The sequence below is a fragment of the Mchenga conophoros genome, linkage group LG14, assembly GCF_057382185.1.
Source record: "Mchenga conophoros isolate Kocher_MC1m ecotype Shallow Benthic linkage group LG14, M_conophoros_male_GT1.1, whole genome shotgun sequence".
NCBI lineage: Eukaryota > Metazoa > Chordata > Actinopteri > Cichliformes > Cichlidae > Mchenga > Mchenga conophoros.
Window position 1 is genome coordinate 18,141,360 of NC_140539.1, and position 15,364 is coordinate 18,156,723.

The 15,364-nt window shown below is 39.3% G+C and overlaps 1 protein-coding gene across 2 annotated transcripts; it reads left to right on the forward strand.

Annotated features, from left to right (window-relative positions):
* The first annotated feature begins 2,553 nt into the window (after nucleotides 1–2,553).
* Nucleotides 2,554–15,330, forward strand: LOC146559573 (von Willebrand factor A domain-containing protein 5A-like). 2 transcript variants are annotated; one of them, XM_085245664.1, is made up of 19 exons: nucleotides 2,554–2,684; nucleotides 4,732–4,779; nucleotides 4,928–5,130; nucleotides 5,226–5,448; nucleotides 7,497–7,681; nucleotides 7,765–7,879; nucleotides 8,006–8,145; nucleotides 8,239–8,327; nucleotides 8,413–8,557; nucleotides 8,833–8,912; nucleotides 8,997–9,111; nucleotides 9,248–9,406; nucleotides 9,477–9,580; nucleotides 10,420–10,640; nucleotides 11,732–11,746; nucleotides 12,530–12,670; nucleotides 12,970–13,115; nucleotides 14,476–14,599; nucleotides 14,705–15,330. In XM_085245664.1, the coding sequence occupies exons 2-19, from the start codon at nucleotides 4,737–4,739 to the stop codon at nucleotides 14,782–14,784; spliced, it is 2,328 nt and encodes a 775-aa protein (XP_085101790.1). In that variant the 5' UTR covers nucleotides 2,554–2,684; nucleotides 4,732–4,736; the 3' UTR covers nucleotides 14,785–15,330. The 2 variants fall into 2 exon arrangements, with proteins under 2 accessions (XP_085101790.1, XP_085101791.1); XM_085245665.1 differs by lacking the exons at nucleotides 7,497–7,681; nucleotides 7,765–7,879.
* The last annotated feature ends 34 nt before the right edge of the window (nucleotides 15,331–15,364 follow it).

The window sequence follows — 15,364 nt, forward strand, 5'->3', positions numbered from 1 at the left end:
AAAGCTGTTCTGCAGCAATGGAGGTTGATCAAGCCTTGAAAGTTGGTGCTACTCATTGTTACAAGTGGTCCAACTTTTCGGGATTAGTTACAACCCCCTTTGACTGCACAAAAGCAGTCTTGCAACACACTGTGGTGCCATAATCTTGTGTGCATCAGTAGAATGGTATTGTGCTGTAGAAAGTAGTGTGTTGCTACAAAAAAATGGTGTGAAAAGGGGAACTTTTCCATGTTTATTATATTTTCTTGCTGCGATTGTTCTTGTTTTATTGTAAGGTGACCTTGAGGGTCTTAAAGGCGCCTATAAATAAAATGTATTATTATTATTATTATTATTATTATTATTATTATTATTATTATTATTATTATTATTAACTAACAATGGAAGAGAGACGGACCATCATACCACTTAAAAAAGGTAGGTCTTTCCTACAATGAAGTTGCAAAGAAAGTCAAGGTGTCAGTGAGTACAGTTTCCTTCACCATCAAAGGGCACTCAGAAACTGGGTTAAACTCATACAGGAAGAGATCTGACAGACCCAAAGCCATAACTGAATCAGAGGACAAGTGTCTGAGAGTTGAAAGCTTCCATGATAAGCGGCTCAGAGGATCACAGCTTAATAGTGGTCATAGTAAGCATATTAAGTTTCAGTCTCAACTCTGAAGAGAAGACTTCAAGTTGCAGGTTTGACAGGACGAGTTGCAGCAAGAAAACCACTGGTAAGACGTCAGAATAAAACAAAGGGGCTTGCCTGGGCCATAAAACAGTGGATTACTGAAGACAGGAAGACGGTTTTATGGACTGGTCAATCAAAATGTGAAATCTTCAGTTTATCACGCAGGATCTTTGTACACCGTTGACTAGGCGAAAGGATGGTTCCACAGTGTGAGGAGTCAACTGTCAAATATGGAGGATGAAGTGTGATGTCTGGGGTTGTATTGCTGGATCCAGGGTTGGTGACTTGTACAGAGTGAGAGGCACCCTGACCCAAATTGGCTACTGCAGTACACTGCAGCCCCATCCAATATTCTCTGGTATGTACCTATTTGGTCATGGGTTCATCCTACAGCAAGACCCAAAACACAAGCCCGAGGTATGACAGAACTACCTCAGGAAAAACAGAACAAGATGGTAAGCTTGAAAACATGGAGTGGCCAGCACAGCCTCCAAACTTAAACCACATTGGGTTGTTTTGAGATGAACTGGACAGAAGAGTGAAAGCAAACGTACATACAATGCCACACATTTATGGTAACTTCTGCAACAGATATGGGAAGAACTTTCTGAAGAACCTTTGATTTCTATTGTAGAAAGAAGGCCATGGGTGTGTTCAGCTGTTATATCTGCCAAAGATGGCTACTTTGAACAGTCAAAAGTTTATATAAATTATTATAAATTGATTCCATGATTTCTTTTTAAACTCCAATTGCTTATTTGTACTATGCTTTTATTTCAGAGTGCAATGAGACAAACTGCAGAATTTTCAATAAAAAAATAAAATAAAACAAAGTTGGGGTTGATCGCTTGATCTTTAGTGTATGTCATTTTACGGAGTTTATAAGTTAAACTTGAAAACCACTTCAAAGCATTTTCTTCTTTTCAGTTAATGTGAAAACAGCTAATTCCACCACATTTGAACATTCAGTCACATATTTAAACATATATTTACTTAATGTTTCATTTACTTTAGGTAATTCTATTTCAATTACATTTGTATTCAGCATCAGCTGAACATAATACACTTTCAATTCAAATGCAGAGGGATATTTTGTTTCAAAAGAGATAAGTTAATTCTCCCCAAAAAGAGAACTCTAGCTAAAATCAACTCCGTCCACATGTAAACCCAAAGAACGAAGTCAAACGCTGCCAAGAACATGCCAAATCCTAACTGTGTAGAAATGTTGGCGAATCAGAAGTCTAGAAGCCTGGGAGGGAAAGCGGAAACGGGTTTGTTAAGTACTTCTGAAAAGCTTTGGAGGTTTTCTGGAAAAACCAGCTAATTTTTTGTTACTTTTTAAGTGCCTTCACTATTTCAGATGTTAATAACTGAAGACAGTATTTTGGCTGGTGTAGACTCACAACTTAGGAATGAACAAAATGCATACAGAGCGTGCAGAGCGTGGGGAGTGAGTTGGAGGGTGGGGTGGGCTGCTTTTAACTATGTAAAGCACTTTGTGCTACATTTTTTATATGAAAAGTGCTTTATAAATAAAGATTGATTGATTGATACAGCATACACGAGTTTCATTTAAAAAAAGAAATGTATTCAAAACCGACGTGGGGATTTGGGTTTTGAGAGCATCTGTGTTGAATATAGAAGCCACTACGAAAGTTCACCCTGACTCCTTTGTCTTTCTAAATAGAGGGACAGTGTGTGTAACTGCGTGTGTATATGTAAGCGTGTAAAAACTGCAGGTAGTAAGATTAAAAGCAACACTATTATCCGCATGTGGGGAAGTAGAACTTCATCTCATGTAAAAAAAAAAACGTGGCGCACAGCGTGACGTCAAAAACGGCGCACAAATTTGACATAACTAACTAAATCTCCGTTTTCCTTGACCACGCCTAACCGCAAAACAGGCGTTGCGGTTTCGAGCATCTCCGCCGTGGCAGGAATTTTTTAAAATCTAAACACAGGGATACAAGTATAAAGCACCATTGACGTTGCAGTGACGACGTCAAGGGTGAGTAATGGATGGCACCTCTCACGCCACAAGTAGCCTGACTTTAGCCATATTGTTTTGTTAAGCTTGCTCTTTTAATTAGCGTCTGGAAAGTGTTTTAATTTCAGGTCTGGTGGTATCAAGGGCGGAGATTTCGGTTTTGGCATTGGTGGGGACGGATGATTGGGGCGAACTCTGCCCTGTTTCTTCTTGTTTTTTTTCCTTCTTGTCTTTGCTTCTTGAAAAAGAAAGAGAAATATACTTGCCTACATATGCTATTCTACATGCTTTTAAACCATTTAAAATTACAATTCATAGTTTTATATGTGAATTATATATGTTAAATTACTATTAAACAAATTACTAAGTATTTTAGACTTTAGTTTACTTCAGCCATATTCCATATAAATCAGATATCATACAAAAATAAAAAAATAGCTTCAAATACAGTCATGACAATAAAAGAATATGACTTTAAGGACTTAACAACATTACTTCAGTTATAGTACACCAACATCTCTTATACATGAGCACTAAGGGAACACTGAATGACCTGGTGGTTTTTGTCCATAAAACTACTCATCTAAGATTTCCACAAAGTAAAAGATCTCTCAGCAAAATTATGCAACATTTTAGGCACTATTGCCCCCATCAAATCAGTGAGCTGGGATTTTTTTTTAAATTCTGAACATAAACTACTGTTACAGCAACAGACATGGACTACTGGTGCCCCACACAACAACTCAGTGTCCACTATGTGAAGGAGCCAAACACATGCCTGCTCCTCTCTTTAGCTGAAATGAACTGCTGGCATATTTGTTTTACATCTATACTGTCCAGTCTCTCCTGGTGGACATGGCAACACGTTATTCATGGTTACATACAATTTTAGACTGATGTGGGCCAAAGCCTAGCACATACTTGCCCTGTTGGGGGGGGAGTGGTATACATATACATTAGTGATGGGTAGATGAGGCCTCGTGAAGCGTTTCAGCACATTCCCCAAACTGTATTGATACTGTGTCGACACAGTGTTGCTGTTTTGCTCCATACTGACACCTGCTGGACCTTAAATATCATTGCAGGCAACTTACTTGAGACTCACAACAGACACTGATTCAATGACCTAGTCATTCTTGTATACACTGTAAGGTATTGTACTTTCCATGGAATCATTTTATATCTTTTTTTTTTTTGACACCATTTCCCCAGCTTTGGAAAACACACGCTCACAGGGCACAGATGAAGCTGGGGTACACAAAAACTGTAAAGCCAGGTGGAAAAGGTTCGAATAAGATGTCTTCCTATTCCCCCAGTACGTTAAAGGATCCTCTGATCTTGGAATGTTTCTCTCTGCCAAGTAGCGCTTTTGTTTGTGTAAGGAAGCTTCGCAGAACAGATGTGACATTTAACCTGCATAAAATAAAATAAATAATTTACCCTGCAAGTCACATTGCTTTTTTTCCTATTCTGATAGATTACACTGAAACAAAGACAGATAAACAGCTACACAATTATACAGTGAAGTCGCGTTTATTATTATATTTACAAATATTTACAAAATATCACAGTTTTTGTCTTGGTCGTATCATTTTATTTTGTTGTATTTATCCGCGACACCTTAAAGGCCGGTCTGTAAAAATATTGTCTGACATTAAACTGGTCTGTGACGCAAAAAAGGTTGGGACCACTGAAGTACAGAATCAGAGAGTTGCTAGTTTGTTTTGCTGTGACACTTATCCTCAGATATCCTCAGATCTGAACAGACTAATGAGTACCGGGAACACTGAATTTCCCGGCGGAACCCACCGGAGGGTTTATTAATTTTTATCTAATCTAATCTAATCTAATCTAATCAATGAACCTCGTGACTCATTTCTCTCAAACAAACCATTTTCTGAGCTGGTAGAAAAACCTTTTTCTGTTTGTTGATGTGAAAGTTTGCTTTGATTCTGTGCAGAAGAGACAGACTCCAGAAAAAGCTGATAAATGAAATATACTATATATACTATGTAAACTTAAATGTTTCATTGCGAGATTCTGTCTGTGGTGTTTGTCTCTTATACAGGTACAATGATGACATCATGTGGTCTGCTAACTGCCCAGAACAAACCAGGTAAAAATCTGATAAACATTAAAATGAATTTTCTCTTTATCATCAAAAATTAGTAGAGTTACATGGACAGATTACTCGGCAGGAGAACAATCTAATTTTGACTTTAAAAAATAAAAGTGTGACTGCTGGAATTATGCTTGTCTGTTAGTTCCTCTGAAGAGCATTGAGGTGGAGCTGGAGGTGAGGGACCATGTGGCTACAGTGGTCTCCATTCTGAACTATAAGAATAAGGAGGACAAACCATTAGAGGCTGTTTTTGTCTTCCCTCTGCCTGGAGACGCTGCTGTCTGTCATTTCAGTGCTAAGATCGGACAGACACAGATTGTAGCTGAGGTGAAGGAGAAACAGAAGGTGAGCTGGACAGTAAATATAACCTGATTATTGTTATTTTTAATCTTACTTATAAACACAGTGAATGTCACTGACATGTGTCACCTGTCCTTCAGGCTCGTGAGGAGTATGATGATGCTCTGAGCTCGGGTCAGCAGGCCTTCCTATTGGAGGAGAGTGATCAGAGTCCAGATATATTCTCTCTGAGTGTGGGCAGTCTGCCTCCAGGAGAGAGCGCCTCCATCAGGTTGGAGTATGTGGCTGAGCTGGCTGTGCAGGCTGATGATGGTCTGAGGTTCTGTCTGCCTGCTGTGCTCAACCCTCGATACCAGCCTCGGGGTAGGAAAAAACGTTGACACTAACAGAAAGCCTCAAACTCACACCTCTGCATAGAAAAAGGTTTCATAACTGCAACTATGGTGGTGGAGGAATTTCCAACCTCTTTCTCTCTCTCCGTCTCTCTTCCTCCATAAATAAAATATTTTTGAATTTGTTATGTAGACATAAAAGATAAACTTGAAAAGAATTAAGCGTAACATGGAAACATAAACATTGAAAGCAACTGTCTTTCTCAACACTTTATTTTCAAGTCCAGAATCTATAACATGATTAGGGGATGGACTTTGGGGTTATGGAGTATCTGTGCTGTGTTAGGCTATGTCATTCTTTCTTTCTCATTCTGCATTTATTCTGTCTTTCAAACATACAAAATTATTTGATTGCCCTTCCACCATTACTATAACTGCAGTTTCTTTGCTCTTTGTGTCATTTCTAGCCAGAATTTAAACACAGGGGTTACTGTGGCTCCTCTGAAAGAGAACACCTCAAATCAGAAGTACTTGACTCCCTGGTATAACTCGCAAATGTGCACCTTAAAGCAGATAAAGTAAGCTAGAAACAGTGTCTCACTAATTTAGAAGATCATCATTTAGCTTAAAAATAGTTTTTTGCTTTATAAAAAAGCCTTCAGTAAAGCTAGAAGGTTACTATTCATCACTGATTGAAGGAAATAAGAGCAACCCTAGGTTTCTCTGCAGCATTTTATTCTATTACATTGTCTACAATTGTGTACAGTATCTTATTCTTATCCTTTTCCAGTGTTTTTCTAAATTTTACGATGTAACTTTGCACTGTCCACTTTCTGCTGTAACAAAACAAATTTCCCACAGGTTGGACTAATAAAGGTTATCTTATTGTATCTTATCTTAGCACTGTAGTCAAGCTGACAAAAAGTCAGAGCTCTGCTGAGCCAACCATTCCTTTAACGTTAAATAGTAATGAATTCATGAATGTCTTCACAAATACAATTTTAACTACTAGAGGAAAAACATACTCATAATCATCTCACTGACTTAACAATGTGTAGAGTTACTTTCAGTACCAGTGGTATTTATTTAATCTTTTTCTTCAATTGATCTTTCTGAGTTAACTTCAGTAATTACTTCATTACTTCCTCCTGCTACGATTTGTTACCCCGGTTCAAATCACGGACAAACAGTATCCCACAGTTGTTTATGTTTTTAAACCCATTTTGCACAGAGAGGCATTTTTTGAAAAATGTATTGATAGCAATGTTGAATATTATTACAGAGGGGAAAAAAAACTACACACACACCGTGACGCCTTTGTAAATGGAGGAACAGTAACTGCGTGTGTGTATGTAAGCGTGTAAAACCTGCAGATAGTCAGATTAACAGTATTTTGTGTCTATCTGCCATTCTGCAATTCATCTCATGTAAACAATAACGTGGCGCACAGTGTGACGTGAAGAAAGCCGCATACCGTTGTTGTTGCGTGGCAAACTCTGTATTCCTCGTCCACGTGTAAATGCAAAAAAGGAGTTTTAAAAAATCTCAGTTATCGGTGATTCAAAAACGTCGTTTACGTGTGGACGAAACAGCTGCGTTTTCAAAAATACCTGTGTAGGTACGGACGTAGCGTAAAAGAGTTAGTAGTTACTCTCTTACTACCTGTCATTTATTGCAGATTACTTGTATTTGCTTAATTGTTTACTAAATGTTTGAGATGTGAAATAAACCGCAATGGAGCAAAATATGGGTGTGTGTGGTTGGAGGATGTGTTTGTGTGTGTGTGGGGGGGCGCGAACAGTTCTCTTGTAAAACAAAGGGGGGCCTAGCAAAAAAAGTTTGGGAACCACTGCCTTAGTTACACTGCAATAGGTCAAGGTTCCAATGAAGCATTAAGTGTTTTTCTTCACTGAGTGTTTTTTCACTCACTATACGTTTACACATACCTCTGCATTTAATTCAAGTTCTCTTCCATGGCATGTCTTTGTCCTGTTTTACTCCTCTCACCCTGAACCGGTCTTGGCAAATGGCTGGCCCTCCCTCAACCTGGTTCTGCTGGACGTTTCTTCCTGTAAATAGGGAGCTTTTCCCTCTCATTGTTGCCAAGGAACTTGCTCATAGGGGGTCTTTCGAGTGTGGGGTTAGTGCCCTACAGTCTGTCTTTCTCTGCCCGAGTGTCCTCTCCTCGTCCAATCTCTAAAGTAGAGTCCAACTGTTCCCTGGACCCTCTCCAGGACCTCAACACTGATCAAACCCAGGCCACGGTAGGTAGAGTGCTGCTGTTTCTGCTGTGTGTGGTTGTTACTTATAACTGAGAATTAAATATGAATGTGTTTGTGGTGTGCAGGTCAAACTGGCTGCAGGACACAAGTTTGACAGAGATGTTGAACTGCTGATTTATTACAAAGATGCTCACCAGCCCACTGCTGTGGTGGAGGCAGGACAGGCCTCTGCTGAGCCGGGTGAGTGGAAATGATAGGAGTAGTTGGTTTGAAAATGTAAAAAAAAAATTGCTTATCTACTGCTGCTTGGAAGTTCAATTTGTTGGCATAAACAAAAAACAATTTCTCCCATTTTTTATTTTTCAGGCTCTCTGATGGGTGATCCAGTGGTGATGGTGAGTCTGTACCCTGAGTTCCCCCAGTCTGCGATGTCTTCATGTGGAGAGTTTGTGTTCTTAATGGATCGATCTGGAAGTATGAGTAATACTCGCATCCGCAGTGCCAAGGTATTCATAATATATTTAGTCATAAACTCATAAAAAGTTTCATGTTGTTCCTCTCACACAGTGGCTTCACCATCTTATCCATGTTCCCTTAAGGATACTCTGCTGCTCCTGTTGAAGAGCTTACCAAAGGGCTGCTGTTTCAACATTTACAGTTTTGGGTCCAGATATGAACACATCTTCCCGTGAGTCTCTCCCAGCCCAACAAAGGTCCTTTTGTCCTTGACATGAAATACATGCATGTTTGTATTGGTGTCTGTGTGATGGCAGTAAGAGTGTGGAGTACAGCCAGCAGACCATGGAGGAGGCTCTAAATACAGTTGAGCAGATGGAGGCTAATCTTGGAGAAACAGAGATCCTGGAGCCCCTAAAACATATTTACAACCAGCCCTGCATTCCCAATCAGCCTCGACAGGTAACACACACTCACATGCTCTTCTGGTTTGCTGTCCTCGTGGGGACATCCCAATAACATAATGCTTTCCCTAAACTTAACCATTAACCATAAACCAGTTGTAACCCTAAAACACTAAAACCACAATTTAAGTGTGAAAAATGCCTCCAACAACGTGGGGACCTGGACACTACCACAAAAACATTTGTGTTTCTGAATCCTAACTCAGCTCTCAGAACAAGCTGTGTGTTTCTGGGTCTGATGTTATGTCCTTATGTGCCAACTCTCCTCTCTAGCTGTTTGTCTTTACTGATGGAGAGGTGAGGAACACCAAAGAAGTGATAGATCTGGTGAAGAAGAACTCAGATTCTCACAGGTGAAACCACAAAAACACAAGTACGTCTACACAATTCCCAAAATGTCCAACATGTCCTCTATGTAGAAAATTGTTGTATTGCAGGTGTTTCTCTTTTGGGATTGGGGAAGGGGCCAGCTCTGCTCTCATCAATGGGATGGCCAAAGAAGGAGGAGGTCACGCTCAGTTCATCACAGGGACTGACAGGATGCAACCAAAAGTAAGACATTAAACACAATTAAAAGTCAAGTTAAACATTGCAGCAGCAGATACATATTTGTGATCAGACCTGCAGTGAGTAAAATGTCTGTTCCAACTGTTTGTGTATATTTGGAGAGTTTTTCATTATTTTTCAGGCGATGCAGTCGCTGCGATTTGCTCTGCAGCCGACTGTGGTCGTCATCTCAGTCACATGGGATTTACCAAAGGAAGTGTCTGTCACTGTCCTCTCTCCACCAATCACAGCACTTTTCCAGGGTCAGAGGTCACTGATTTATTCCCAGCTTAGTGGACAGGTAGGAGCAGCACCTTCTCATGTTGTTGTTTAACTATTTCATGACTTCTGACCCTGTGATTCTGTGTCAGAGCTCAGAGGCAGCAGAGGGCTGTGTGACGGTGAAGTACAGCCTGGCAGGTCATCCCTCTGAGAACCAGCTGCACTTCAGTCTCAGACCTGCAGAGGACACTGGGTAAAACAGAGTTTAAGAAACTCAGTACTTTTCATTGGTTCATGACTTTAGATATATTGGGTTGAAAATAGCAGTAGATTATAATGAATATGGACTGAAATATGTTGTGTTCACATCTGAAATAAAGTATTTAAATAGGTCAACCACTGACATTTACTTCTTATTGCATAATCTTGGTGACTAAGAGTCGACATGAGTAATTAACCCTCTCAAGGCAGGCGTTGCCGATTTGCAACAGTTAAAAACTAACAACCTGATTACCCCACATACATATTTTATGACTTCTTTTTACTCAGAAGTGATTGAATGCAATAGGATATTAACCCTCTCAGGCTCAAATTAAACTTTTTGTTGATAATGCACAACCAAGTCCTGCAGTGGTACTTCTGAGTCTCTTCATAACTTCTACTCCGCATGCTGAGCTTATCCACAAACCTTTTAAATAAAGTAAAAAAGATAACATTCTCTTGTTTGCTGTAATTACTAACCACTCACACAGGAGGAGACACTTCTTTCTCACTATCAGTGAGAATGAATCAGTGGAATTTGCTCATTGAGATATTAATTATAAATTCTTTTAGTCTTAATCACAAATATTGTAACAATCCAAACTCTAATATCAGCGCTATCAGCAGGTTTAAAACCTGAAGAAAGTGCTCATGTGTCATTTGGATTTTGATTACTTCTAGGTATGAGCATTTGTTTTCAATCATGGTATCTGATGTGATTTTTGGGGAGTTTGACTCCAACTCTATATAACCTTTAAAAAATACAATGGTAAAAAAAACAAAGAAACACTTAAGTCACCCATCTCTTGGTGTGTTCCTTCTTATCTGCAGATTAACAGTCCACAGGTTGGGTGCTCGAACTCTGATTCGCTCCCTGGAGATGGAGGAGAGAGAGCACAGAGGACAGCAAGTTGGAGGTGTGAAGGAGAAGGTGGTGCATCTCAGTGTCCAAACAGGAGTGAGCAGTTCTTTCACTGCCTTCATTGCTGTCAACAAAGACAACAGCGAAGTGATTCAAGGACCTCTTGTGTGCAGAAATGTTCCGACACCCTGTGAGTTTTTGCCAAAAGCAAAGCTAAAAGTCAGCCACAGCTCTGAAGCAAAGATGGTTGAGCATGAATAAAACCAGTAAAATGTTTGGTTTAAGAGAAGGTCAGACCCAAATGAAAAGAATGATTAGCAACAAGATGGTAAAAATAATGTAGGTACTGATCAGACAGCAGTATGAGAGAGAGGGATGCATGTAAAAAAGCATTGGTTACCCAATAAATTTGTTCCCTAATACTTTTAAGTGTTGATGGAGTCTTTATGTCATCTTACAGTAGTTTTGACCCAGAGGATTCTGCAAATCGTTATAATATTGTCAGCCAGCAACTTTTGGTGTGTATGAGTTATGTAGGAGTTATGTTATGTTATTTTAGTTATAAAATCTATGGCATTATTTTTGTGCCTCTGCTCTGAGTGTATGTATATTATTTTTGTAAGTACAAATGTTGCTTTTTCAGGAGAAAATTATTTTGAATGAAGAAAAGCTTAATTTGAGCGAACAAAATTCATTGCTGCTAAATGTATTTCAGTGTTTGCTAATATCTATATACACACACAATAACAGCCCCTCTCGCTCAGTTGTTGGCATTTTCTCCTGCTCAGATCTCTGCTCTGTGTGCTCATAGACATCTACCGTCCTGCTCTCAGTGTGACGATCATGCTTTCAACACCTCTGCTTCCTGCACGCTCAACTCTTTCTGTACACCGTTGTAAATGTGCCACAAAACCAACCAATCACAGTTTTGGATGCAAAAATTCTGGTTGGCTCGCTAGCTACTGTATTCCAAAAAACACTGTCCAAAATGTAGCTAAATCCAGTGGACTGGTTTGGTTTAAACTAGACTAAAACCAACAATGGTCTTAAAAAATAATATTTTTTAAAATAAAATAATTAAACATACTAACTGAAATGGGTTGGGCTACACCTTGGACAGTGTTTCTGGAATGCAGTAGCTAGCAAGCTGATTGGAGACCAATACAGCCAATTGTTTGTGGTGAGTCATGTATGAAGCACAACAGCCAAAAGGTTTGAAAATTCTTTTTACTAACGTGTTTTCACCTTTCTTTCTTTTTTCTTCTTTTTTTGCGTTCTCAGCATTCAAGGGATTAGGTAAGGAAAAATGTTTTATTTTGTTTGTTTTGTTTTTTTAATATTTTGTGTTTTGTAATTATAAGCATACCCGTTTAGCAAAATTGGTATGGCCTGGATCTGGCCCACACAATGTGCTTACACATGGCCCACATACCGCAAAGAATGACGGCCCTTTGGTGGTCCAGATCTGGTTTGCCAGAGATGGCCCACACATGGGCCAGAACAAGGTCAGTTGCAGGCACACTGGTGGTCCTGTGCCTTATGTCAGCCTTATGTGTACTTTAATCAAGCCATGTAATAACAACATGTGCCGGAACATAATAGCGCAAAAGTAACATGACGAAACTCTGTTCAGAGAATGGACTAATTCTTTTATAGCTGCCATGACACCAGTCAGTCAGAAGTGCCGGCTTGATACCAGATCTGGGCCAGACCTGCTTGCTATTTGGGTAGGCTGCTGTCTAAAGCAACAAAAAACATATGAACCAGTTCCTGACATATAGCAGTTGAAGAGTTTTCATTGTCCTACATTTAAGAGAGATGCCATTGCATTTGTTGCACATTTGTTTAGTCAGGGCTGTGGAAGCCAGTGGAATTGGAGCAGCTTTACTTTGTTTAGATGACCATCACTGCACTGGATGGATGTGGATTTCTATTTATCAGGAAGGAATGAACTTAATCTCAGTGTTAGTCATATGAAAGTAATGAATTACCAGATCACCCAATTGGACTGTAGTGTGTGTGTGTTTTTTATAATAATGACTTGAGCTTTACTGAGTTGCGGTCTCTCTAATCTCTCAGCAGCTCATTGCTATGAACCAACAAAGTCTCACAGCAAAAAAGGGCTATTTCCTCACATGAAGAAGAAACTACCTGTCTTTTGGAACTCTCATAAGATGCCTGCCAAGCATTATGCTGCTTCACATATGTTTGTTTACGAAGGTAATGTTGGTTAAAAGTAGACACATAAATCTTTTAGTTTCCATCTTTTACAGAATATCAGGGCACCCAATAAATTCTTCATTGTTGTTGCCACATCAGACTCATCTTACCATAACACTGCACTGCAAAACTTTACATGGGAAGAAGTGAGCGCAGTTTGGTACCACAAAAAAAGGAGCAAAAAGTGCCTTACTGTAAATTTACTGTATAATATTTATTTTTTTAATTAAATAGAAAGGCCATGACTGGACACTTGATGTTCAGTTATTATTTCATCTTTGTACTTTTTCCCCCCCCAGCTGCTGTGCATGAGCACCTATCCAGAGACCCTTTGCTACAGTTAGTCTCCCTCCAGGAGGCGTCTGGCTGCTGGCTGCTTGATCCAGCTCTGGCTACTGCACTGGGAAAGACCAGCAAGGAGGTGAAAAAGTCAAAGCCTGAAAAGGTGGGTTTTTGTCAGTTTCAGTCATTACAAAAAGTGATGATATGCATGTTAATCAAATTTTATGGTACAAAATATAGAAAGAAATTACAAATATTAAACATAACATAACCCAAAAGATGAAAATGAAGTCAGCTGTAGTAAAAACTGGCAAAAAGTATTTCCCTCATAAGAGGTGTCCGTGAAGGTATTTGCCTTATGTTACATTAGTTATGTTATCACAATTGTAAAAACTAAGATCAGAACCCTTTTATGTAAAGGTAGTTTGTTGAGATTATGTGTGTAGAAGCATTAATTTGTCTTGGTGTACCTACATTCACATGTAACTGGCTGCCTGTTGCTGTTTTAACTCCACTTACTTTCTGTTGTTGCCCGTTCTCTGTGCCATGTATTGCCTGGTGTTCATATAAGAGCCGGAAAGCCCTGGGTTTCATGGGGGCAGGGTTGGTTGTAATTGAAGGGACCCAGGCTTCTCATTCCAAGTACCACAGGGGTCACTGAATGAAAAATTGCTTCCTTGAAAAAGACTAAAATTACAGTTCAGTGTAGAATATTACCTAAAATAAACTATATACAAAATGCCTTCAAATGACAGAGATGCAGAAATGTGTGGATTTCCTCCAGAGCCATGGCTCAGTGTCTGTGTGTCTAAATTAGTCTCACAGACCTGAATATGACACTGGAAGCCATTTATATTTCTGAACCTGTTTAAACTGCTGCTCACCACTAACAAGCACAAGCATCAATTTTGGACTTTTAAACCTTTTCATAAGTTTTGCATCTTTTCCTTCTGATTTAAAATCTCCCTTATGGTCATTCATACTACACAAAGTAATTAAGCAATAAACAATTAAATGACCGAGAAGTTAATTTTTCACTTTCATCTATAGAAATTTGTTTGGTTTTTTTGTGACTAACAAAAACTGGACAGTCTAGAGAATTTTACACATTTATTTACTATAATTTAAGTTCAAAGAGTCGTACTGACAGGTTTCCTTCTATGTTACAGCAGGTTTTTCTTCATTATGTAGAAAAACGGTTAAATATGTAACAACTTTAGTTTCAGTGGTCCGACCCACTTAAGATCAAAGTGGGCTGAACGTGGCCTACGATGTAAAATTAGACACATCTGGTCTAAACAGAGTATTGCAGGAGATGATGCTCTATCAAATACCTTCAGAAATACCCCAGGATAACAGCAATAACACTGCAGGAGAGAGAAGCCTCTGGCAAAACACACAAAATAAGTGTGCATGGCTTGTTTATTGTACTGAATAAAGTCAATTGCTCTCAGGCTCGGTGTGTGTGTGTGTGTGTGTGTGTTTGTGCTCCCTGTTTTATTTGTCTTTTATTGGGGAATTAGGGCAACAATGAAGTGTGGGCCACCGTTCTGGCTCTGATCTGGCTTCATGCTTTCAAGATGGATGCAAAGGACGAGTGGGAGCTTCTGGCTATGAAGGCTGCCTCATGGCTCCGTGCTCAGAATGGTAGTAACACGATAATAACAGAAAATGCTGCATATCCATGACACAAAGTTAAAGTGAGCTATTCTTGCAAATTCATTCTTTAATCCTTGTGTTTTGTGTTCTTAGCACCATGTGTGTCAGAGTGTGTGGACGCTGGAAATATCCTGTTGGGTTCCAGCGTGAAGAAAGAAGCTCTGGGACTCTGAGAGTTTTCTCAAAGAGCTAGTTATGCCAAATGCCTTTTGATTCAGTGTTGTGTCTTCTTCATTCACGTTTTTCACTGACTGTGTGTTTATACATCATTCTGCATTTAATCATCAGTTATTATTAATCTCTGGCTCTCTTCCATAGCGTGTCTTTTGTCCTGCTCCCTCCACTCAGAAATAAGAGAGAAAGCACACTAATGTGCACACTAATGTACACGCTTAATGTGCCCTACACGCTTGTGCCTTGGGAAACGTTCGTCTTTGTGATTAAGATGTGTATATTAGCAAGCAATTTATGTTTAATTTTCTGTACATTTCAGTTAGAAAAACGAGGAGAAGCCTTAAGAAAGGAAAGGGTTTAAAAAGCTCTTCAAAGTCAAGAAAAGCAAGCCTTGTGGAGATCTCTTCTGTTGTGTTTGCTGGCTGTCAAGCTTCACATTGTTACGTGGTGTGAGGGCAGCACGAGGCAACTACTGTTGTGATTTGGAGCTATATAAACAAAACTGAATTAAATTGTACTGAATGATGTCTCCGCTGTTATATTTATTGTTCATGTTTCATTTTTATTTTGTTGCAATTG